Genomic DNA, 25,987 nt, shown 5'->3' with positions numbered 1-25,987 from the left:
AGCCTTCCTGCTCCTCTGATGCTGCTTGGCCTGCTGTGTTCATCCAGTTCTACACTTTGTTATCTCATTATTATATAGTTTGCTTCATATATGCTCAGTTGCTACATTTAGAATTAAGGTACAATCCCCTTTAAAGAGGCTCTGTACAGTGGCAGTGCCCCTACCTCTGAGCTCGGGTTCAAGTCCCATCTACTTCAGAGGTGTCTAATAATATCTCTGAACTTATTGATTAGAAAATATCTATAATTGCCTTCACAAAAACTGAAACAGGTTATCATTGTTTGTTGAGTGTATAGTCGCAGGTAAGCCGTGTAGTAACGAGAGTGTTTGGTACGCTTGCCTTTATTGGTCAGTGCGTAGGAGTTGGAATGTCATGTTAAGTCTGTACAGGACATTTGTTCGGCCACTCTTGGAATACTGCGTTCAGTTATGGTCTCCCTGCTATAGAAATGATTTTGTTAAAATTGAAAGGATTCAGAAAAGATTTACAAGAATGTTGCCAAGATTGGAGGGTTTGTGCTATAGGGAAAGGCTGAATAAGCTGAGGCTATTTTCTCTGGTATGTCAGAGGCTGGGGGGGTGACCTTATTGAGATTTACAAAACCATGAGGGGCATGGAAAGGCTGAATAGCCATGGTCTTTTTCCCAGGATATAGTAGTCCAAAACTAGAGGGCATAGGATTAAGGTGAGAGGGGAACGATTTAAAAGGGACCTAAAGGGCAACTTTTTCAAACAGACAGTGGTGTTTTTATGGAATGAGCTGTCAGAGGAAGTGGTAGGGTCTGGTACAATTACAACATTTAAGAGGCATCTAGATAGGTACATGAATAGGACAGATTTAGAGGAATATGGGCCAAATGCTGGCAAAAGGGACGAGATTAATTTAGGATATCTGGTCAGCGTGGACAAGTTGGACCAAAGGGTCTGTTTCTGTGCCTCTGTATGACTCTATATTGCTGCACTGGTTCCTTCATTACAATAGCAACTACACCTACAAAGTACTTCATTGACAGTAAAGTGCTTTCTAAGGTTTGGTAATATTAAAAAGTGCTATATAAATACAAGTCCTCCTGCGTCTATACTTCTGTGTTAATTACAGAAAATAGTTTCTTTATACCTACTTCATAAAAATATATTTTCTAATCAAACCAATCAACGGATCTCTGCCTCTTAATGCTGCCAGTGAGCTTGTACATGCAGCAGGAGTAGCGTTGATTACTCTTAGAGAGAAGCTAACCACAAAGGTGGCTGCATTGGACTATCTTGGGAACTGAAGGTCAGAGTGTATGGCACTGGGGATATTGACCTTACAGATGAACAGGCAAGGAAATGTAATTGTCTCATAGTCAGGGCCTGGAGATCCTTAAGGACCACCCTGAGAAGGCAGGTAACAAGGGAGGTCAGCTTCTGGAGGATGGTCCTGATGACCTGACTGCAGTGACGTTAGTGGGGGAGTGACCGCCTGCCAATGGTCAATGTGAATCAATGCACCTTTCACACAGCATTTGCAGCTCAATGCAACACACCCTCATCACTCACCCAGGAGTACCCCCTGACACTAAGCAGGTAATCCACCTCAACCTGACACAATGGCATTCTGGACCTCTCACTTGCAGGACAAGGTGCCGCACAAAGAAAAGGGAGCAGAGTACAGCCAGAGAGGGGACACGGAGCCCTCCATTTCCTGAGCCCTACAGCGGGGACAATTGTCTGCGAACACACGTCTGATAGCATCATAGTCCATAGCTATCCACATTTTGACCATGGATCTCTTGCTTCACCCTCCAACCCGCTCACCTCAGACTAACAATTCCATCTGAGTTCCTGCTTTCAGACACCCATGACCTCTCGGGAGAGAGAGAACAACAATACTGCCCTGATACAAAGTTCCCAACATGTTATGTGACATTCACAGCCATTTACTCAGATTCAAACATTGCACTTATCCTGGGGGTGAATATAAAGTCGGGATCAGCAGAGGCAGCTGTATCCTGTTAGCAACCCTCTTCAGAAGGATGGTGTGTTCGCCAGATCAGCAAATGGCCAGGGGATAGACTCAGCAGGGCTGGTGACAGAAATCACAGGCTCCCACACTGCTTCTGGACCAGGACCCAGCCCAAGCTCAGTGGTAGCGATACCCACACAGAACACAGAGACCCCACCCCCACACAGAGCACAGAGCCCCCACCCCCACACAGAACACAGAGCCCCCACCCCCACACAGGACACAGAGACCCCACCCCCACACAGAGCACAGAGACCCCACCCCCACACAGGACACAGTGCCCCCACCCCCACCCCCACACAGAACACAGAGCCCCCACCCCCACACAGAGCACAGAGACCCCATCCCACATAGAGCACAGTGCCCCACTCCCACACAGAGCATAGCGATCCCACCTCCACAGAACACAGCGACCCGAGCTCCACACAGAGCATACAGCCCCCACCCCACACAGGACCAGTGCCCCCACCCCCACAGAGAACACACCGCCCCCACCCCACACAGGACCAGTGCCCCCCAACTCCCAGAGAAGAGTGCCCCCACCCCGATACAGCACCCAGCAGCCTCCTAGAGCATCAGATCCTCATGTACCCTCTGTCCCGGGCTCTGCATGTGAGAATGATGATGGGGCAATCTGCAAGTGATTTCTGAAGGGATATGTACAACAAGATCCTGAGTTGGTCTGCAAAACAATCTCCTGCCATAGTCAAGGCACAGGGAGGTGTCCGAGTCTAACTTGGCAGAGGGCATCATGCAAATTCCCAGCATGGCTCGCATTTCCCTCCACCAATGTGTGCAGCTGCTGACTTTAAATTAATGGAAACTGAAATAACTCCACAGAGGCCGGTATCCCATCACCAAGTCTCCCTTTATTTACACATGGAGAGTCCTTAACACTGACCTAGCTCCCTCAGAGCCAGCTCTCAGAGTGAACAGAATCTCTGACACTCCTGTTCATATCTGTCAGCCAGGGCTCCCTGATTGGACCAGATTAACAGCCCCAATCAGGGAACTCATATTCTATAAATCCACCTGGCTGACTTCACGAAAACAAAACCAGGGGAGTGTGGATGAGATTACTAAACCTGCAGTCCATTCCAAATGCCAACGATGCCTGATTAGGCTGTTAATCCCTCCATGTTTCGCCTGATAGATACTTTGAGCAGAAAACTGTCACTTCTTTCTTCCCCTTTAACACTGTTCTTAGCTGTCACATATCAGCACAAGGAAAGTAACTGCGGGAAAGTTAATCATTAGTGGTTTTTGTTGAAAGGGTTTAACTTGTGCCTCGACCTTTGCAGCGATATTGAATCCTGTCAATTAGTGTGACAACCTCAGCAAAGCATTTGGAGATAGCAAGAGCTGCAGATGCTGGAGTCAGAATCAACACAGTGTGGAGCTGGAGGAACACAGCAGGCTAGGCAGCATCAGAGGAGCAGGAAAGTCAACGTTTCGGGCCTGGGCCCTTCATCTAAAGGGTGTAAACACAAAACGTCAACTTTCCTGCTCCTCTGATGCTGCCTGACTTGCTGTGTTCCTCCAGCTCCACACTGCATTGACTCAGCAAGACATTTCTGTTTTCTGTGGCCCCTTGCCTATTATGTGTGACTGATGTGTTTAACTTGTTGTTGCTACTACGATTGATTCAATCAGAGGTGATACAGAACCTTTATTATAAAGGCAAATGGATAACGAGGCCTAGCAAAAATGTACGTTGGTGGCTTTGGCCCCAGTAGTTCCTTTCAGGTATTTTTAATCAAACTATTATGACACATCTGGACATGAATGAGTGAATGTATTAGCTTTGTTATCATATGTACTCAAATGAATACGGTAAAAAGTTTACAAGTCGCCACTTACTGCGCCATCTCAGGTAGAAGATATCCAGGCACAGTATTTGGTATAAAACAGACAATATACTTGTGTAATATACTTGTATTTGGTATAAAATAGAGAAAAAAGTCTCGCATAAAAATAAAAATGAATTTTTTTGTTAAAAGTAGTCAATTTACAGTCCTTTCATGCCATTATGTGCAGAGACCTAGGCTCCAAACCACACGAGGCAAAGTCTCCAGACCATGCCAGGCTTCAAAACATGAGGCCTCACCTCCAGTCCTCAAAGGGTTTTGCCTGTCTGCAATGGGGACTCGCCTCCCTACAAAGGCCTCCAGTCCAGGGACTTGCCTCCAGTTCACATTGGGGACTCGCCTCCCCACAAAAGCCTCCAGTCTGGGGACTCGCCTCCAGTTCACACTGGGGACTCGCCTCCCGATAAAGGCCTCCAGTCCACGTGCTCACCTCACTTCCACTCCCAACTGATTCCATCTGACATGGCAGACTCTCAGCCCAGCATGGCAGTCTTTCTGCTTGGAGTGGCAGTCTCCTGGCCCAGCATGTCTGTCTCAACCCAGTGTGGCTTCAGTATCAACTTCTGATTTCAGGATGATTCCAGAGCAGTCTCCCAGCCTCTGGAGCCTCAAGGTGAAGCCTGGCATGATCTGGAGTCAAGGCCTGGTGCAGACTAGAGGCTAAGTGCCAGCATGGAATGGGTTTGGAACTTTTCTAAACTTTTTACTTTTCTAATTGATTCATATGATCTGTGTTGCTGGACTTTTTATTTCTTTATTTTCCTAATTTTTTCCCCTAAGATTTTGTATTTATGAATCTGTGCCTAGGTACCTTTGTACTTAAGATGGGTGCCATAAATGGCAACTTGTAAACTTTTCACTGTATTCATGTGAATACATGTGACAATAAAGCTAATTCTAATTCTATTACACTTACCAATTTTACAGCATGTACAATTTTCAGACAGCAGTCAGTGATGGCTCTGTGATTCTCATTGGCGTCTCCTCTGAACCCATCTACTACTTTATTACCATCCCTTTTGTCTTCCACTATCATCTCTTTTCCATTCAATCTCTCCTGTCTTCCACTATTCCCATTGTCAATTGATGTAAAACCCATCTGGTTCACTAATGCCCTTCAGGGAAGGAAATCTGCAGTCCTTACCTGGTCTGGCCTACATGTGACTCCAAACCCACAGCAATGTGGTTGATTCTTAACTGCCCTCTAAAATGGCCAAAGAAGCCTTTCAGTTCAAGGGTAATTCGGGATAGATGAAAAATGCTTGCCTTGGCAGTTGCACCTACAGAGCACGAAAGGATAAAGAAAAAATGCTTCATTAGAGATTGTCCATTTTGTTCTCACCCTTCCCTCACCTCTGGACTTGTTTAAAATCTGTTCCATCATTAACATTTTCCCATTCTGATGAAACATTAAGATACTGCCAGACCTCCTGAGTATTTTTAGCACTTTCTTGTTTAAGTGCAGATTTCCAGCATCTGCACAATGTTGCTTTTCTAATAATGCTATTGTTAAATGTTATTTTGTTTAATTCCCCTTGGTTGTATACTATTGTACTGTATTGTATTGTTCTCTTTAGTTAAGGAAGGATGTAAGTGCATTAGGAACAGTTCACAGAAGGATTGCCAGACCAACAACTAGAATGGAATAGGTTGTCTTATTAGGAAAGGTTGGACTGGTTAGGATTTAATCTCCACTTGAGTTTAAAAGAGGTAACTTAACTGAAACATATAAGATGCTGAGAGGTCTTTATAGGATGAACATAGTAAGTATACATCCTTTTGTGAAGAATCTAGAACCGGGAGTCATAGTTTAAAAATAAGAGCGTTGGGTTATCAACTTTGGAATGATGTCCTTTTTAAGAGCTTAATTCATAAATAAGCCAAGTATCCAGATGTTGTCACATAACTGCAGTCTTTCTGCACTGTAGTACCTTAGGCACAGGCTGTGTCTGGAAATTAGACTTAGAATCCCTACAGCGTGGAAACAGACCCTTCAGCCCAACAAGTCCACACCGATGCTCAGAGCATCCCACCCAGACCCATCCCCCGTAACCCACCTAATCTACACATCCCTGAACACTACAGGCAATTTAGCATGGCCAATCCACCTTGCCTGCACATCTTTGGACTGTGGGAGGAAACCCACACAGACAGGGGGAGAACGTGCAAACTCCACACAGACAGTTGCCTGAGGGTGGGATTGAACCCAGGTCCCTGGCGCTGTGAGCCACTGTGCCATGCTATTACTCTATATTGTACATATTAGCTTAGCTGTAATTAAAGCCACCAGCAATCCTCATGTGGACAGAATCCACATTCCTCGTTTCGATTACAGATCACCAAAATGATATATGGACTCTTTGACTTACATTAATTTTACAATTTCTATCTGTGTATAACTGCAGTTACCCAAAGTTTAGGTGCTTTTGCTTGTAGCATTCAAGGGATATCTTTGAAGAAAAATGTTGCATTATCGATTTTGGAGCAACGTCCCTTTAAAAGATCAACTTGATAATGCCCCGTGTACCCAGATGTTGTCACATGACCACAGGCCGCAGGATCGCTGCACTACAGCATTAGAGGTACAAGCCACATCTACAGATTCCCCACTGTATACATTAATTTAGAAGATAAACAAGACCACCAGAGAACTTCAGTTAAACAGAATCCATGCACAATAAACTTTTTTATTAGCCAGCACCTTTGGGACCAGGAATGTGCCAGTTGATCAAATACTCCAGAAAATCAAGAGGTCTACATAATCAATGTAAAAACACACACTAAATAACAGAAATGTAATGCAAGGTGTACACATGTCATGATGAAGTGAGGGATCTTTGCCTTAAATAAAACTTACTGCCACAGAGTCTTTTCACTTGCACCCTCAACTGACTACTCGGACATGGTAGCAGATCACGGTATTTGAGGAGAAATTGACTCAAAATTGAATCAGCTGTTGACATTTCGTGTAGCCATTTGATTGAACAACGAGTATATTTACATTGAGGTAAATACATTTTAAAAACTGTAATAATTGGGCAGAATAATACAGTAAACTTTGTGGTATTTGAGGTTATTATAATAGGTTATTATGATAATTAAGGATGTCAGTTCATAAGGTGCCAGCTAAAACAAAGTTTCGCTGTACCTTGTTTGTGTTACACAATGCAATCAATTGGTTAAAACACAAGGTTACCCATTTAAGACAGAGATGAGGAGAAATATTTTCTCACAGAAGGTCATGAGTTTTTGGAGCTCACTTCCTCAAAAGGTGGTTGAAACAGAGGTTTTCAATATATTTAAGACAGAGTTGGATGGATTCTTGATAAGCAAGGGAGTGAAAGGTTTTCTGAGTCAGTGGGAATATGGAGTAATCAGTTCAGTTTGTATGCTTCATGCTGAGGAATCTCGCCAAATTTACAGTGTGCTACTGATGTTACATACTCGAGCTGCATAAAGATTTGCTAAATGTACACCTGGAAGGTGTTTTCAGTTTTGATTTTGGAAGTGGTGAGAAAGAGTGGTTCCCCAGCTTGACCCCCAAGATCAGAGCACTTCAGATGTGAAGGGGGATAATTGAGAAACCCCTTGAATATACATAAAATACTATGTAGACATGATTGCAACACAAAGGGACATCGATACTAGTAAAAAGATAATACAGGATAGAAAACAAATTGCAATTACGTAGCACTTTCAAGTCCATAGGACACCCAAAGCTAATGAATACGTTTTGAAATGTAGTTTAAATTAGTACATAGTCAAAAATTGCAGGAATCTGCACACAATAATGACAGAAATGACAAACTAAATTGGTTTTGGTGATATTGCTTTCAGGATAAATGTTGGTCACATCATTGGGTGGACTGTATTGCTCTTCAAATAATGTCAATAATCTTTAACATCCATTTGAACATAACCATTGGTTTAATGAATCATCAAAGAGTGAGCACCTCTGATAATCCAGCATTCTATATGGTGTTGCAATGTCAGCCTGTAGTACATGTTTAAGATCTGCAAAGTTGTTTTAATACGAATCCAGGGTGCTACCACTGAACCAAGGCAATACTTGAAGTTGAATTTTCCCAGCTCTGTTGACACAGGGTTGGGGAAAGGCGGCAGGACCAGGAAAACAGAGAGGAGCTGCTCCAGGATAGGTCCCCAATGTGTTCCCACCTCCAAGTCAGGCAACAAATCAGATTCTGCCCACTCTGCAGATGTGGGCAACCAATTGTGGAAAATGAGACCCCACTTAGGGGCCATGACATCAACGTTCATTCAATTTTGGAGAAGTCCGCTGCCTCATTTGGAGGCCACCAGCTCCATTGATGCAGCTCCTCAGTGGCAGACCAGGGCCATCAGAGGCAAAGACTCCAGACCTTAATGACAGAGCCACAGGGGCAGTGTGCACAATTTCCTCTGTCTCTATTCCCAGTGAGTAACTTCACCTCCATCCCAATGGCCCTACTGGCTTCAGATCTCTTTATTTGATGATATGAATGCAGACAGCTGAGGCCATCACTTCCTGAGACACTTCTGCAGCCTCTTACCTACCTCAGCAATACTCACAGCAACATTACAATAGAATGTACAGTTTGTTAGATACGAAGAGTGCATAGAGCGGAGTACCAGTCAGCCAGAGGGAAAGAAAACAACAATAGTTGAAAATAAATGTATTGTCACACTGAAGTTCCACTTTGAAGTATACAAATTGAGTTGGATATCTTATTTGCAAATTTTGCTTGTTTTTCCTTATGCAACACTTCATTATAACACTACTTTCCATTTCTAATCTTTTGATGTCTCTGTTGCTTTCAAATTTCAGTTAATCCCAGCACTCAGGAAGCAGAAGAATTGCAGGAAGATGGGCTGAAGTGTCTAAACAATTTGGCAGCTGCCCAGCTGAAGTTGAACCTCCGAGATGAGGTGATTGCTTCCAGTAACGCTGTCCTGCAGCTGGACCCCAATAATGTGAAAGCTTTGTTCAGGAAAGGAAAAGTTGAGTATTGAGAACTCCCCACCAGCATTTCCCTACTGTGTGAATTCACGTTGTGTGGGTTTTCCCATTTGTGTGAACCTCTTCCATCCCTTTATTTACGGAAGCTGAAATAGAAGGGGGGCAATGACCTAGTGGTATTATCACTGGACTATTAATCCAGACACCCCATTAATGTCCTGGGAACCCAGGTTCGAGTCTCGCATGGCAGAGGGTGGAATTTGAATTCAATTAAAAAAAGTTCTGGAATTAAAAGTCCAATAATGACTATGAGTCCATCGCCGATTGTTGGGAAAAGCTCATCTGACTCACTAATGTCCTTTAGGAAAGGAAATTGCCATCCTTATCGTCCCATCCTACATGTGACTCCAGGCCCACAGCATGTGGTTAACTCTTAACTGTCCTCTGGGCAATTATGGATGGGTAATAAATGCTGGCCGAGCCAGCAACACCTTCATCCCACGAATGAATTTTAAAAAAAACTCTACAGAGGCTGTATCCTGTCAACAAGTCACCCTTTATTTATAACACAGTGTGGAGGCGGAGGAACACAGCTGGCCAGGCAGCATCAGAGGAGCAGGAAAGCTGACGTTTCGGGTCGGGACCCTTCTTCAGAAAAAGGGACCCCTTATTTATACTTGGAGAGTCTTTGACACTGATCCAGCTCCCTCAGAGCCAGCTCTCAAGAGCGAGCAGAACCCCTGACACTCCTGTTTCTGTCAGCCAGGCCTCCCTGTTTGGACCAAGTTAACAGCTCGAATCAGGGACCTCATATTCTAGACAAAAACAGAAGTTGCTGGAAAAGCTCAGCAGGTCTGGCAGCATCTGCGAAGGAGAAATCAGAGTTAACGTTTTGGGTCGAGTGAAGCTTCCTCAGAACATTCTATGACGTCCACCTGGCTGACCTTGTTACAATCACTACGGAAGCAATACCCCATCTATTTTAATTAATCATCCCTCCACTAGACAGGGAATCATAGATCAGCTACATCACAGGAGAAAGCCATTCAGTCCTTTGTATCTGTGCTAGCTCTCTGTTATTTTTTTCTCAGTCCCACTCCCCTGCCTTTAAATGCTGGCAGAAAGGAAGGGAAAGGGAACATCTTACCAACATATTTGGTATTCACTAACTATCATTCACCCAGTCTAACATCAAGCAATTAGTAAGAGTTAAAAATGAACCTCTATTTCAGAAAATATGTAGTATTTTTTCTCTCACTTCAGGTTTAAGGCATCAAAGCCTCAACTGAATTAATAGGGTCTCATCTATGTTATCAAACCACATACTTGTTAGGTGATTCACTTTACTTGTAAAGTAATTTCAAGCACTGTTCCTGGGACTGATGGACAATTAAATGGATTTTGTTTGTGCATACGTAAATGTTTCATGCCTAAAGATCACTCACCGTTGGCCCTGTTTCTGCAGGAAGCTTAATGTGCTCTGCTTAAACTAAAAGATGGTGGAGTAAACATTGTTTGCTGCCATTTTGATGACATAAAATGGGCATAAAATGTTCAATTTCAGACACCAACTTGCTGCATTCCAAGGACTGATATTTTGTCTGAAATTAACTTATTTTCCTTGCAAATGTCAACAGAGGGTTAATGAAACAAACACAGAGAATGCTGGAGAAACTCAACAGATCTAGCAGCTACTGTAAATAGAAATTCAGAGTTAATGTTTCAGGTCTGGTATGTCTCTCTCCACAGATGTTGTTGGACCTGCTGAGTTTCTCCAACGTTCTCTGTGTTTGTTTCAGATGTGGCACGGTGGATCTGTGGTTAGCCCTGCTGCCTCACAGTGCCAGGGACCTGGGTTTGACTCCACCCTTGGGTGACTGTCTGTGTGGAGTTTGCACATTCTCTGCGTGGGTTTCCTCCCACAGTCCAAACATGTGCAGGCTAGGTGGATTGGCCATGCTAAATTGCCCGTTGTGTTCAGAGGTGGGTCTGGGTGGAATGTTCTGAGGGTCGGTGTGGACCTGTTGGGCCGAAGGGCCTGTTTCCACACTGTAAATATTCTATGATTTCCAGAACCTGCAGTATTTTGTTTTCAACTGAGGGCTAATGCCTGCTTTAGATACCCTCTCAAAAGCTAACATTGGGCCTATCCAGCTCATATTTTTTCAGCAACCAGCCCTGCGGCCTAAGTAACATCTGCCAACTAAAGATACTTGCCAGAATAAAACCTGGTCCCTCTGCTACTGTCCTAACCCCAGAGCCCCCCATCTCCAACATGTCAGGAGGCAGGTGGCCTTTTGGGCTTTGATAAGGGGTCATCTGCTGTTGCTGGCTCCACAGCTGCTGGATTAGGCAGATGTGTTCCAAGGCTTGAGGCCAAATGCAGGCCAACCACAAGTTTCCTGGTTGACGTGCACTAAATGTGGTCATTGTATCAATTTATTGACATGGTCATCAAGTGTTTGCTGCCTGAGATTTTATAGAAACCCATTTCTCTCGTTTCAAAAGATCCAGCCATTTATAGATATCAGGGTATTAGGTTTGTAGGATTAGAAATGACGACTTTGCAAAATGTTAAGACCAAGAATCTTCCAAAGGTACAATGCTTGCCAGGCTTTTTAATGTGTGAAATACAACTTAATGGCTCTTTTCACACACAACACAACGTGGTTGAAATATTTGAGTACGCAATTTTCCATTGGTCAGTGTCATAACAAAGTAATCCACATGACCTCTCCCCATTTCCAACAGGAAGGGAAAAGAATGGGTCAGATGCTGAATATCCTTGCTTTCTTATGGAAATCTAATCCTAATGTAACAATCTTCTATATGCATGTTGCATATTCATATCTTTGTACAAAAATACAAGTAAATTTACATCACATATTTAGCTTTCCTTCTTGCCCTCTCCTGATTTATAATTTGTTTTCCACAAGTGTAAAATCCTCTCAGCTTTAAGCATGAAACGTTTGACGCTGAATGTTAATCAGCAACTTGCCTTACGGTTGATGAGATTACCGAACACAATATTTTTCAGTTTCAAAATCTTGCTACACCTCAGCTCCGCAGTAAGCACATTTGCCCGAAATATAAGGAAGCTCTTTCTCTGGCCCAGAGAACGTGTGAAACAGTGTTACGTCCTGATATGTATCTCCAAGCCCACTTCTCTGAAACAAAAACAGAAATTGCTGGAAAAGCTCAGGAGATCTGGCAGCACCTGTGAAGAGAAATCAGAGTTAATGGTTTGGGATAGAACATAACAACATAAGAAATTGGATTAGGTGCGGGCCATCTGGCCTGTTGACCCTGCTCCACCATTCAGTAAAATCATGGCTGATCTTTTCATGGACTCAGCCCCACTTACCTACCCACATCTATTACCCTCCCTGCTTCTATCTTCCCTTCATAATTTTATATGTTTTTATGGGTTCAGTAACCCTTTCTCAGAACGGATGGTAGCTAAGAAAATGTTGGTTTATATGCAGAAGACAGGGTGGGTGGAGGAGGTAAGGTGTAAACAATAGGGGAGATAGAGCCTAAAGAGAGAGAAGAACAGTTGGACAGACGAAGGAGTGGATAACGGTCAGCCTGGGAGAATGAATAGCTATTACTGGATTCTCTACAGATGCTGCCAGGCCTGCTGAGCTTTTCCAGCAATTTCTGTTTTTGTTTCTGATTTCCAGCGTCCACAGTTCTTTCGGTTTTTATTTAGTACCTTTCTCTGAAATCTAAGCACAATACATTTCAACCAAATCAATGTATTATGCCTTGTGTTCAAACTTAAATTTGATAGGACAGATGTTCTTGCCTCTATAAAGTGTGCATTAGCCTACATATTATCCATTCCTAATTCTCTGTTGCCTGGAGTTCTGTTTCCATGTGGAGTCAATGCCAGGGTATATCAGTTTAAAATGCCATATGGTTGGGAGGCAGATTGCAACTTATTGGGCTATTTATCCCTCAATCTCGGTCTCTTATCTTTCACTTTATGAGCGTTTAGACAAATTGATTTATTTTTGATGAGTTACTTTTCTTCTGTGTTAATCAGAAACAGATGGTGTCTTGGTTCCAAGCTAACTGCATTGACAGTTCTTTAATAATTTACAGATTTGCATCTGTAACCATCCGACATGGAAAAGGAACCATTGACCCTGTAAGGTTGTCTGAAGGAGGGCTTGAGTTCCGACAAGCACAACCCACAAGGATTTTTATCCATGGCTTGACATCAGTAATTTTGGCAGGAGCTCATAACTTCAACTGCCCATTGTGGCATTCTGATCCACAACAACAAACAAGAAACTTGGAATCTTCCGCTTGGGAACACTACAGTCTTGTGGACTCAATACTGAGTTCAACAATTTTAGGGTTTGAGCTTCTCCCATGTCTTTACCCGAAACCCCACACACCAGGCCTTGTTATCACATGGTCTGCTATTACACACAACCCATTGTTTGCCATCAAGAGTTCCCATTAATAGCTATTCACCCTCCCAGCCAGATCATTATTCACTCTGTCAAACTGTTGTCCTCTCTCTTTGGGCTCTATCCCCACCTATCATTCACTCCTTTCCCCCTCCCCCCACCCTCTCTTCTGCATAAAAACTAACAATTTCCTAGCAACTATCAGTTCTGAGGAAGAGTCACTGGACCCAAAATGTTAACTCTGACTTCCCTTCACAAATGCTGCCAGACCTGCTGAGCCTTTCCAGCAATTTCTGTTCTTGTTTCCGATTTCTAGCATCCACAGTTCTTTTGGTTTTTAAACAAGAGACCTCTCTCTCCTAAGTCAGGAATTATCTCATGTCACTCCTCAGAATGGCACTTGTCTCCCTTCCACCTTTGTTGATTTGTTGTATTCACCTGAACATGATTTGATAAATTTACACATTGATTCTGGATGAGGAGGACCATTTGGCCTATCTTCTGGCACCCACACAGCATCACTCTATAGTCCTTCCATCCCTATCATTTCCTTAGTGATTCCCCAACTTTCTCCTCCAAGACACTATCATTCCAAGTGTTGATCACTCTTTGTCTAAAGATTTACTGACATAGTCCTGAATTTGCCTTTCAATAGATTGCACTTGTACCCCTATATCCTATACTTACAGTTTAATATTTTCTTCCTGAATTTGCTGTTTTCTGACACTCAGCCTTTTGGGTCTGCTGTATTGCAAATATATCTTGACTGATCTGTATCTCAATCCCATTTAGTCCAGCTTTGCACCTCATCCTTTATTTTTCTTGCCCTCATTTCACCTCCAGCATTTCGAGAATTCTGGACAAGAGAGTTCCAGATTTACTCTGCTTTTTATGTGAAGATGCATCTTTTCATTTCACACAGGAAAGATTCAGCTCTAATTTTGAGATGATCATAGAATCCTTGTAATGCGGAAGGAGGCCATTTGGCCATCAAATCCACACTGACCCTGTAACCCTCCATTGCCCCTGGCTGACCCTCCTAGCCTGCACATCCCTGGATACTATGGAGAATTTAGCATGGCCAATCCACCTAACCTGCACATCTTTGGACTGGAGGAGGAAACCAGAGCACCCGGAGGAAACCCATGCAGACACAGGGAGAATATGCAAACTCCACGCAGACAGTTGCCCGAGGGTGGAATTGAACCCAGGACCCTAGCGCTGTGAGGCAGCAATGCTAACCACTGTGCTGCTCTTGTTGGCCCCTTATTCTGGATCTTTTCACCAAAAAAGTGTTCTATAACCTCACCAACATCAAACCATGTTTCTCCTGCATCCTGTTGCTGATATTTAACTTTCTATCTCTATCTTCGCATTCTAGTTTTTACAGTCATAGGAAATAGTTTCTATCCAATCTATCCCTTTTTTTGTCATTTTAAGCATGTCTCTGTCCATCCAGCAGCCCAGGCTTGTCATGTCTGTGTTTCACACCAGTATTTCCTCATTCCAGGCAGCATCTTAGCAAAGCTGTATTGCAGAATGTCTGAATCCACAACATCCTTCCTCTTGCTTGGATATCAATACACAATACTCCAACTGTCACCTTATCAAGGTTGGGCATAGATACATTATACAACTTCTTTTGAATATATTCTGTAATTTCGGTCAAAAGTCCCAGTATATTCCCCCATTCTCAATCATCTGAGAAGCAGTGTTTTAATATCTTGTGAAACTAACCTTGCCCAATCCCTTCTGCTCTTTCACATTAACAGGCCTGGCCATTCAATATGTAATTATTTCTTCCTATTTTTTCACTGAAATTTTAGCACCTCGGTCTTAATGGCATTGAAATCATTCTGTCACATTTTACCAACTGCAAATTATTAGCATCCCCTTTCAGTTCAGATTTGTCCTCAAAATTGGGTCCCCATATTGGAGTCATCTATAAACATGGAGATGTTTGTCTCCAGCTCTCCATTCGTGTCCAGTGATCAGCTGTAGAACATGATACATGGGGCAGCATGGTGGCTCAGTGGTTAGCACTGCTGCCTCACAGTATGGGTTTGATTCCAGCCTCAGGCGACTGTCTGTGTGGGGTTTGCACATTCTCCCCGTACCTGTGTGGGTTTCCTCCGGGTGCTCCGGTTTCCTCCCACAGTCCAAAGATGTGCAGACTAGGTGGATTAGCCATGGGAAATGCAGGGTTAAAGGGATAGGGTGGGGGGGTGAGTCTGGGTGGAATGCTCTTCAGAGAGTCAGTGCGGACTTGATGGGCCGAATGGCCTGCTTCTACACTGTAGGGATTCGATTCTATGACTGTCAATCTGTAGCCATTTGAGAACCACCCTTGAACTCTCACTCTCTGTTGCTGCTATTCTCACAGTTTTTAAATCAAATTGCCAGCTTTCCCCAATTTCAAACCCCTTAATCTTCTTAAATAGTTTCTCATGTGCTACCCTGTTAAGGCTTTCTGAAAATCCACATGCAGCATGACCATTGCAAATCCCCCCTCCAGCTAAACTGCCTCTTTCCACTAAGAACTGTATTAGTCTGGCCAAATGTAATCTTCCTTTCTGTAATCTGTAATTTTAACAATTGTCTCGTTATCTAGACATCTGGAAAATTTATCTTTAATAGAAATGTCATTGTTTTACCCTATCACTTCTAGCCCAGGTTTTGTCTGGGTTAGCTCTGCCTGTCCTTTTGGATCTGGCAGCTGCATTGTCAGGAACAGCTAATGAAAGGAACGGGAATGGCTGAAGACAGACTTTAATAGACTCAATGGTTCAGCAAAACACATCAGCTGACATAGCAGGCACACAGAGCCCTACGGTGATGGGAAAATGATGACAGGGACTGATACAGGATGCCACTGGGGGCTTTCAGTCACCAGACCTCAGGGCAATGGTCACTTTCCAACTTGAACTGGTAACCTCCTAAAGCGACAAGAACAGCATTTGTGAGTACGGCCCTGCTCATCTTAATCCAGGAAACAAGGTAAGGAACTCTGCACACAACCTCCCCTCCCCACACTGCCAACTCATTGTTCCTGACACTACACTCAGAACATAAAGAAAACTCAATCTCAAAAGGACAGTTGACACTCAGCTATTGAAACAAGAACATAGAGTCATAGAATCCCCACAGTGTGGAAGCAGGCCATTCAGCCCTTTCAGTCCACACCGACCCTCCGAACAGCATCCCACCTAGTTCCATCCTATCCCTGTAACCCAGCAATTTTTCTTTATTCATTCATGGATGAGGGTGTCACTGGCTAGCCCAGCATTTATTGACCATCCCTAAGTGACTCACATTGCTATGGGTCTAGAGTCACATGTAAGCCAGACCGGCTAAGGATGACAGATTTCCTTCCCTAAAAGACCATTAGTGAACCAGATGGGATAGCAAGAACTGCAGATTCTGGAGTCAGAGATTACAAAGTGTGCAGCTGGAGAAAATTTTCTGAAGAATGATCCCGACCCGAAACGTCAGATTTCCTGTTCCTCTGATGCTGCCTGGCCTGCTGCGTTCCTCCAGCTCCACACTGTGTTATCAGTGAACCAGATGGGTTTTGTCCCCCAGACAATCAAGAATGGAATCATCATCATCAGGTTCTTAATTCTAGATTTCATTTTTACTGAATTCAAATTTCACCATCTGCCACGGTGGGATTTGTACCTACGTCCCCAGAATTTATCTGGGTTCCTGGATTAACAGTCCAGCTATAACACCCCTAGGCCATCGCCTCCTCACTTTCCCATGGCTAATCCACCCAGCCTGCACATGATGGGCAATTTAGCATGGCCAACCCAACTAAACTGCACATCTTTGGACTGTTGGAGGAAACCAGAGTACCCAGCAGAAATCCACACAGCCACAGGGAGAACATGCAAACTTCACACACACAGTCACCCAAGGCTGGAATTGAACCCATGTCCCAGGCGCTATGAGGCAGCAGTGCTAACCGCTGGGCCACCATGCCACCCATGTCTAGACATTAGCACAAGATCAGAGGGTAGAACAGCCTCGTAATCATTCGTTACACTGTCCACTCCCCAGTCCTCCAGCACACATCCACATATCTGTCCTTTCCAGCTTGTGCTTTTCCCATTTCCATCAAGTTGTTTGAATATGTCCCATCAGCTCCTAGAACAATGTCCTCCTTCACTTCAACACTTCGCGGATGAAGCTTATATTTGACAGTAAGAATTTGAAACTGAGAGTTTTGCGGAGGTGAGGATGAGGGTTCAGGAGGAAAGAGGATTATGTTGATTTACTTCAGAGTTTGAACTGGCTACACTCAAGCAGTGAACCGAGAGAAACACTGGCTGGAACAGTTAATGACCTTTTGCTCACCCCGGATAATAATCAACGTTGAGTTGTACATCACTGTGGCTCTAAAAGTCCCTTGAAGCCATTGCAAATGACTTTTAAAATTCAATTTCCACACACATTTAATCAGGCAAAATACAAATGCAGTCTACCCATCAAAACAAACGCAACAGTAATGGCCCAATTTATTTTTGGTGAGTCAAAATGATTCATTCTGTTTTTCCGATCTTGTTGCAGTTGTTATCTGAACGGGGTGACTATGAGGAAGCTATGGAGACACTCAAGAGAGCACTGAAACTTGAACCAAGCACAAAGGTAAATAAATGCATTAAACCTCAATGTAACCTTTTACACATATACAGAAGGAAGTTAGTTTCTGCCTTCAAAGGAGATTACAGATGACATGTTTCAGGGTAGAGTGCTAATACAAACAGATGATGCTGAGCAGGGATTGGGAATGTGTATTTGTACAATCAGATTTGATTACGTCAAAGCTTCCTTTTAGTCTCTGGGTAATGATGGTTCTTTACTATTCAATGGACCAAATCCTCGACTCTGATACAAATCATTTGGCTATCTTGGCTCAGATATTTAATCAGTACCACAATATTGTTGACAAAAATCTGCACAGGGCTGTGAACTTTGAGTAGCAAGTAAGATTGGTACTTTGCAAAATAGCATTTTTTTTCTCCCATACAGATTCAGCAAATTACATCCCATGTAAAGCAGAATGGTACAGATGCAAAGCTATCTGAAACAAACTAGATGTGTTCCATCATTTCTCTTTCTGCACACCCTCAGGGTTCTTAAGCTGGGACAATTAGTTGGACTGCCTGCACTTAAAGTACAAGCTGTTATCCGCAGAGAGTTCAAGATTATCCACAGGTCAAGTTACTGAGCACTTTAATATACTCAGAGACTTGTTGTTACAAATAGACATTGGAACAAGCAGAACTAACAAAAACAGACATGAAACATTAATCTATTATTTTACATTCATTTTGGATCATTGTTGAAAACATTGTAATAGAAGGGGATTATTATCAGACAGGCATTTACCAGATTGCTCCAATATTACAAAAGTCTCTACAGAGCCTTTGGCTTTATTCATTGTCTGGCAATTACATCTTAGGTTTATTGTGTTGTTTCTGCAGACTGTCTGGTATCAGTCCTGCTGTGTTCTCCAGTCTGGATTAGGCACACAGTTCAGACTAAACTTAACAGGGCCTCCATTTTAAACTAATCCATTGACTGGGTGAGTTACAACTGAATGCCCCTTTTACACATCAGCCAATTTTTGTCACCACTACACAGTTCCTATCATTTATGAAACCACCATCAGTTACACAATTCTCACCAGTTATATGCCACCCATATTGAAATTTTCATCAACCTGTTCAGAGATGTGGTTACACAGCTCTGAGGCAGTTGGGAATTGAATCCAGGCCTCCTGCCTGAGAGGTAGGGACACTACTGCTGCATCACAACAGCCCCTATGCCACCCACACAGCATTCAGCTGCTTCCTCAATAACCTTCCACTCATCAGAACTGAAGTTATTCATTGATAATCCAAGTAGACCCAAGCAACATCCAGGATTGGGCTAATGAGCACCAAGTAACATTCAATTCACACAATTGGCAGGCATTGGCCACCTCCAACAAGAGAACATCTAACTACCTCCGTCAAACCTCTGCGGCATCACTGAGTTTTCACCATCAACATTCAGGGCATTATCAATGACCAGAAACTAGTGGTTTCTAGAAACCTATCTTCTAGGAAACTAAAGGGCATTACTGCTGCCTCACAGCGCCAGGCACCCGTGTTCGATTCCAGCATCAGACGACCGGCTGTGTGGAGTCTGCAAGTTGTCCCCATGTCTGTGTGGGTTTTATCCCACAGTCCAAAGATGTGCAGGCTAGGTGGATTGGCCATGCTAAATTATCCGTAGTGTCCAGGGATGTGTAGATTAGGTGAATTAGCCATGGGAAATGGAGGGTCACAGGGATAGGGTTGGGAGATGGATCTGGGTGGGATACTCTTTAGAGGGTTGGTGTGGACTCAATGGGCTGAATGGTCTACTTCCTCACTGTAGGGATTCTATGATTTAAGGTCCTACAGAACAAGGGCTGTTGCATATTCCATTAGAGAGAGCTCACCTCTTGACTCCAGGCTCATTCCTGTTGAACCTTCTGTGTGTCCCTATCTACTCTCAGTGCCACCTTCAAAGCAGTAACTGGGACATGTTGGCCAACCTAATCTGCAGAGAAACAGCAACCGGTAATGTTAATGGACTAAGCCCTCACCTCATGCTCTGAGGACATGGGTTTCAATCCCACAGTGGAAACTGGAATCAAATAAACATTCTGGAACTCAGAATATATCCTAATGGAAACCATTTAGGTTTCCTAGTGATGGCCTAGTAGTGTTATCATTAGACAATAAATAAATATCTGGAATTAAAAGTCCTATTGGTGACCATGAAACCATTGCCGATTGTTGGAAAAACCTATTTGGCTCACTAATGTCCTTCAGGGAAGAAATCTACCATCCTCACTTTCTCTGGTCTACATGTGACTCCAGACCAACAGCAATATGGTTGACTCCCAATGGCCCTCTGAAATGGCCTGCCAAGCCACTCTTTTCTATCAATCGCTACAAGTCTCAACAAAGAAATGAAACCAGATGGACCACCTGGCATTGATCTAGGCACTGGAAAAGACAACAGCAGAAACAGCCCTCTCAACTCTGTGAAGTTCTCCTTACTATCATCTGGGGGTGGGGGTTAGTGCCAAAAATTGGGAGAACTGTCTCACAAACTAGTCAAATAACAGCCTGACATAGTCATACGCACAGAATCATACCTTACAGACAATGTCCCAGACACCATCACTATCCCTGGATATGTCCTGTGCCACCAGCAGGACAGACCCAGCAGAGGTGGTGGGACAGTGGTATACAGTCAGGAAGGATTGCCCTGGGACTGCTCAACCATTGACTCCAGACCCCATGAAATCTCATGGCATCAGGCGAAACATTGACAAGGAAGCCTCCTGATGGTTACCACGTACTGTCCTCCCTCAACTGATGAATCCGTACTCCTCCATGTTGAACAACACTTAAACGAAGCACTGAGAGTGGCAAGGATGCAGAATATGCTCCAACAGGGGGACTGCAATGTCCAACACCATGAGTAGCTCAGCAGCAGTACGGCTATTCTAGCTGGTCGGGTCCTAAAGGACATAGTTGCTAGACTGGGTCTGCGGCAGGTGGTGAGGGAACCAACAAGAGGGAAAAACACACTTGGCCTCATCCTTACCAATCTGCAGATGCATCTGACCATGACAGTAACAGTGACCATCGCACAGTCCTTGTGGAGACAAAGTCCCGCCTTCACGTTGAGAACAACCTCCATCGTGTTGTGTGGCACTATCACTGTGTTAATTGGGACAGACTTCGCACAGATCTAGCAACTCAAAACGGGGCTTCCATGAGGCACTGTGGGCCATTAACAGCAGCAGAATGGTACTCCAGCACAATCTGTAACCTCACGACCCAGCATTTCCCCCACTCAATCGTTACCATCAAGCCAAGGGGTTAAGCCTGGTTCAATGGACAGTGCAGGAGGGCATGTCGGAGCAGCACCAGGTATAACTAAAATGAGGTGTCAACCTGGTGAAGCCACCAAACAGGACTACTTGCATGCCAAACAGGCAAAAGCAGCAAGTGATAGACAGAGCTAGGTGATGCCACAACCAACGGATCAGATCTAAGCTCTGCAGTCCTGCCACATCCAGTTGTGAATGGTGGTAGACAATTAAACAACTCACTGGAGGAGGAGGCTCCACAAATATCCCCATCCTCAATGATGGAAGAGCCCAACAAATCAGTGCAAAAGATATAGCTGAAGCATTTGCAGCAATCTTCAGCCAGAAATGCCGAGTGGATGATCCATCTCAGCCTCCTCCAGCGGTCCCCAGCATTATAGATACTAGTCTTCAGCCAATTCGATTCACTCCACATGATATCAAGAAATGGTTGGAGACACTGGATCCTGCAAAGGCTACGGGCCCTGACAACATTCCAGCAATAGTACTGAAGACTTGTGCTCCAGAACTTGCCGCTCCCCTAGCCAAACTGTTCCAGTGCAGTTACAACACTGGTATCTACCCAACAACATGGAAAATTGCCCAAGTATGCCCTGTGCATTAAAAGTAGGACACATCCAACCCGGCCAATTACCACCCCATCAGTCTACTCTCGATCATCAGTAAAGTGATGGAAGGTTTTATTAGCAGTGCTATTAAGCAGTGTATACTAGGCAATAACCTGCTCAGTGATACCCACTGAAGACATCTCACCACCACTTTCTTAAGGACAACTAGGGACGGGCCCAACCACTGATGCCCACATACCATGAGTGAATAAGAAAAAATGTAATGATTGTCGTAAATACACAACTGGTTCAATAGTGACCCTTGAAGAAGGAAGACTGCTGCCCTCACCTGGTTTAGTCTACATGTGACTCCAGACCCATGAAATCTAGGTGAATCTTAACTGTTCTTTGAAATGGCCTAGCAGGCTACACAGTTCAAGGGCAGTTACAGGTGGGCAACAAATTCTGGCCTAGCCAGCAGCACCTACAATCTGTGAACGAATAATAAACATTCCTGATTTGTACAAAGTGTCATTACCTTATGCCTTTGCACCAGGCTACAAGAAAGTCTTGATGTAACATCAGTGCTGGAGCAGGAACTACAGAGGTCCTGTAGGTCCTGCACTGTGTGCCTGGCAGACTGTGTGCAGTTTATGCCAAAGATGACAACTCATTATCTGTATGAGATGAATGCTTGAAATGTTGTGAAGAAAGTTTACGACTAAGAGAGGCAGGAAATAGAGCCAAAAACCCCAGCCAGATTATCTTAAGTAAAAATAAAATCTGCAAACAGCATTGCAGAATTCCAAACATCAAGCAGTTACAATATCCAGAGGCTGATAGATGCAAATAATATTATAAAGACAATAATATACTCTTAGCTTAAATAGTTTCATGAACCATGGTCTCACATTCAGATGGACATCAGCCTCCAAGTTCCAAGACTGAGGCTTTACCCACATCTTTGTGTCATGTTAGAAAGATGTGATTATAATTTTACTTCATATGTACTGACCTTTACCATCTATGTTTTTGCAACCAAGGCAACAGAACGTGTTTGCAGAGTCAGTAATCTAACCAGAATTGGTTCAGCAAAAAAATCACAGCATCTGTTTGTAAAATTACAGCATTTCTTTGTAAAATCACAGCGCCTCTCTCTAAAAATCTTTTCATAAAATCAGTTGCTCTTCGTAAAATCAGTGCATTGCTTTGTAAAATTCCGTCTCTCTAAAAATCACAGCATCCTTGCAAAATCACGTCTGTAAATATCACTGCATTTCTCTGTAAAAATCACAGCAGCTTGCTGTAAAATCACACCATCTCTTTGTACAATCACAGTGTCTTTCTGTAAAATTCAGAATGTTCCTCTGTGAAATTGGATCTCAAGCAAGATTTGTCCTGTGATATGAAACTTGCTGTATTACCAAGTTATTTTTGGCAGTGAATCACATATGCATCAGTACACAGGATAATAAAACACGAACTCAGATAGTCCCATCTTTCCATGTATTTTTTCAAAGGGGAATGGAACAATTTTTCACAGCAACATGTTTTTACCACATTTAAGTGCATTCAGGCAGCCAGAGCAACTACAGACCTGAAGTAGATTGTTCCAAACAGCTGGGTGGTGAAGGCTTTGGTAAATGACTGTGGAGTGTTACTATGAGCAGATTAAGCTGAGGATTACTAAATACTTGCATTTATGGAACATTGTTCACGTCTTCAGGCAGTTCCAAAAGTACTGAAGTGTAGTCAAGTCACAGTTGCAATTCTGAACCACAGTGGTCATCAAATTCTCATTAAACAGCTGTGTTACCGTGCCTGGATCATTTTTTTTATTACATTGGTTGTGCAATGAAATTTAGCAGCAAGGCAAAATTGTCCTACTGTTCTTCGAAAGAGCTGTGGGATGCTCTAAATTCATCTGAGAGAAAGAATAAGAACTCAGTTTAATGAAAGATGCAGCTGAACACTCCAATCTCTGAAATGGACCTACAAACCCACGATCTTTCCAAAAAGGAGAGAGGATACATTTAGATCTCCAGAATGTGCAGGTCTTTGTTTTAGTTAAGCACTCAAGCCACCTCAGCAACAAATAGGAGGTGGTGAGCAAATTCTCAAAGGAAAGGAACATAGATTGGAGACAGGGCAATGGAATTTGATGCAGCCAAGCGTAAATTCACAGTATCGTGAAGGAAACATGGGATTACCATTCCACTTGTAAACAGCTTAGTGGCAATTGTAAGAGCTGATACAACACCCAGCGAGAATTATTAGTTAAGTCTGCCCTCTAATGTAGATTCATAGAACTGCACTTCAGCGAATCCCATAAGCATAGATGGAAGTTAACTTGAAGCAAGAAACTCCTCTTGCCGGACAATAGCATTCACTACCCAAATAAAATGTTCCCATTATTAAATATCATCCTTAATGCCTTGTAAATCATTATGGAGAAGATTTATTCCAGGCATTTAGTAAGATACATCATATTGAACACTCATACGAACCTTAAGAAAAGAAGGACTTCCAATAATATAGTCCTTTACAACCAATAGAGTATTATTCAAGTAGCAATTGCTGTAATGAAAAAGCCATTCAGCCCCTTCAGTCTTGCTGCAGCATTCAATTCAACATGGCTGATTTGCAACATAAATTGCTGGAAAAGCTCAGCAGGTCTAGCAGCATGTGTGGAGAGAAATCATAGTTAACGTTTCAAGTCCAGTGACCCTTTCTCAGAATAGAGACTGATTTGCAAATCATTTTCCAGCTTTTACTTCAAATGCCTTGATATTATCCATAGTAGAATCTTCATAATGAAGCATTTAGATGACAAGTTTATGATTGCATTTGTTGTAATCTATTAACATAAACATAAATGGCATGGAAACATAATTGAACAAAACTTCCATCAAAATTAGCAAAGTTAATATGATAAAATAATTTTGTGACACCAGTATTGAGTCCCACATGGAAATTATCACTATACTCTAGGTGATATGCATAAGTAAATATCCTGTAGTTTCATTTTCTCATCCGTGTTCAAAATTCCACATTGTCCTACTCTAGCTCTGTAACCTCCCCTGCCCTACAATCTTCTGAAAATTTTAGTTTTCTCACAAACTTGATTGAGTTTTATGAGGAAGTGACAAAGATGATTGATGAGGGCAGGGCCAGAGTCTATCCTCATCCACTCTATATTAAATTTTCAGATAAAGTTAACATTGAAAATGAAATAGTGATTATATATTTGTTTAACATTGTGAGTTTCAGTTTTAATGACGTTTCCTACAGACTGTTCTGTGACCTGCCACCTTTTTTTGTCTGTCCACTTCCACACTCTGTCCCCCCGACCTTCCTCCAGCTGCTGCTCACAGTCTCTCTTCGTGGCTCCATGAACTCCCTGCTAACTCACTACCCACACTTCCTTCAGCTCTCATTTCCATCCCTTGTTCTCAGTTTGAGAGTCTCTGATGTCCACACTCTACTGTCAGCTGTTCTGAACCTGTACTGGTGTCCTGGGCTCCACCTAGTGGCAGACATTGCTTGGTGTAGGTTGTGCAGCTGCCACTAGATGGAGTCTACACAAAAACATAAGTTGCTGGAAAAGCTCAGCAGGTCTGGCAACATCTGTGAGGAGAAATCAGAGTTAACGTTTCAGGTCGAGTGACCCTTCCTCAGAACTGATGGTAGCTAGGAAAATGAGAGACAGCAAGGTGCAGGGCTGGATGAACACAGCAGGCCAAGCAGCATCATAGGAGCAGAGAGGCTGACGTTTCGGGCCTAGACCCTTCATCAGAAAAGGGGGAGGGGAAGGGGGTTTTGAAATAAATAGGGAGAGAGTGGGAGGCGGATAGAAGAGGGATAGAGGAGAGGATAGGTGGAGAGGAAACAAACAGGTCGAAGAGGCGGGGATGGGGCCAGGAAAGGTGAGTGTAGGTAGGGAGTTAGGAAGGGGATAGGTCAGGCCAGGGAGGACGGACAGGTCAAGGGGGCGGGATGAGGTTGGTCGGTAGGAGATGGAGGTGCGGCTTGAGGTGGGAGGAGGGGATAGGTGGGAGGAAGAACAGGTTAGGGAGGCAGGGACGAGTTGGACTGGTTTTGGGATGCGGTGGGGGGAGGGGAGATTTTGAAACTTGTGAAATCCACATTGATACCATTGGGCTGCAGGGTTCCCAAGCGGAATATGAGTTGCTGTTCCTGCAACCTTCGGGTGGCATCGTTGTGGCACTGCAGGAGGCCCAGGATGGA

At 43.5% G+C, this 25,987-nt stretch overlaps 1 protein-coding gene across 1 annotated transcript in view; it reads left to right on the top strand.

Annotated features, from left to right (window-relative positions):
• Positions 1-18,349, top strand: part of fkbp16 (FKBP prolyl isomerase 16) — a 142,160-nt gene extending 123,811 nt beyond the window's left edge. Inside the window, exons 5-7 of the mRNA XM_048615720.1 lie at positions 8,700-8,872; positions 17,822-17,899; positions 18,284-18,349. Coding sequence (XP_048471677.1) covers positions 8,700-8,872; positions 17,822-17,899; positions 18,284-18,349 — 317 coding nt within the window. The remainder of the gene's footprint in view (positions 1-8,699; positions 8,873-17,821; positions 17,900-18,283) is intronic.
• Positions 18,350-25,987: the final 7,638 nt, after the last annotated feature.

This window comes from Rhincodon typus, chromosome 33 (genome assembly GCF_021869965.1).
Source record: "Rhincodon typus isolate 14 chromosome 33, sRhiTyp1.1, whole genome shotgun sequence".
NCBI classification, from domain to species: Eukaryota; Metazoa; Chordata; class Chondrichthyes; order Orectolobiformes; family Rhincodontidae; genus Rhincodon; species Rhincodon typus.
Note: the sequence above shows the minus strand (reverse complement) of the source record. Positions and strands in the feature narration are given on the sequence as shown.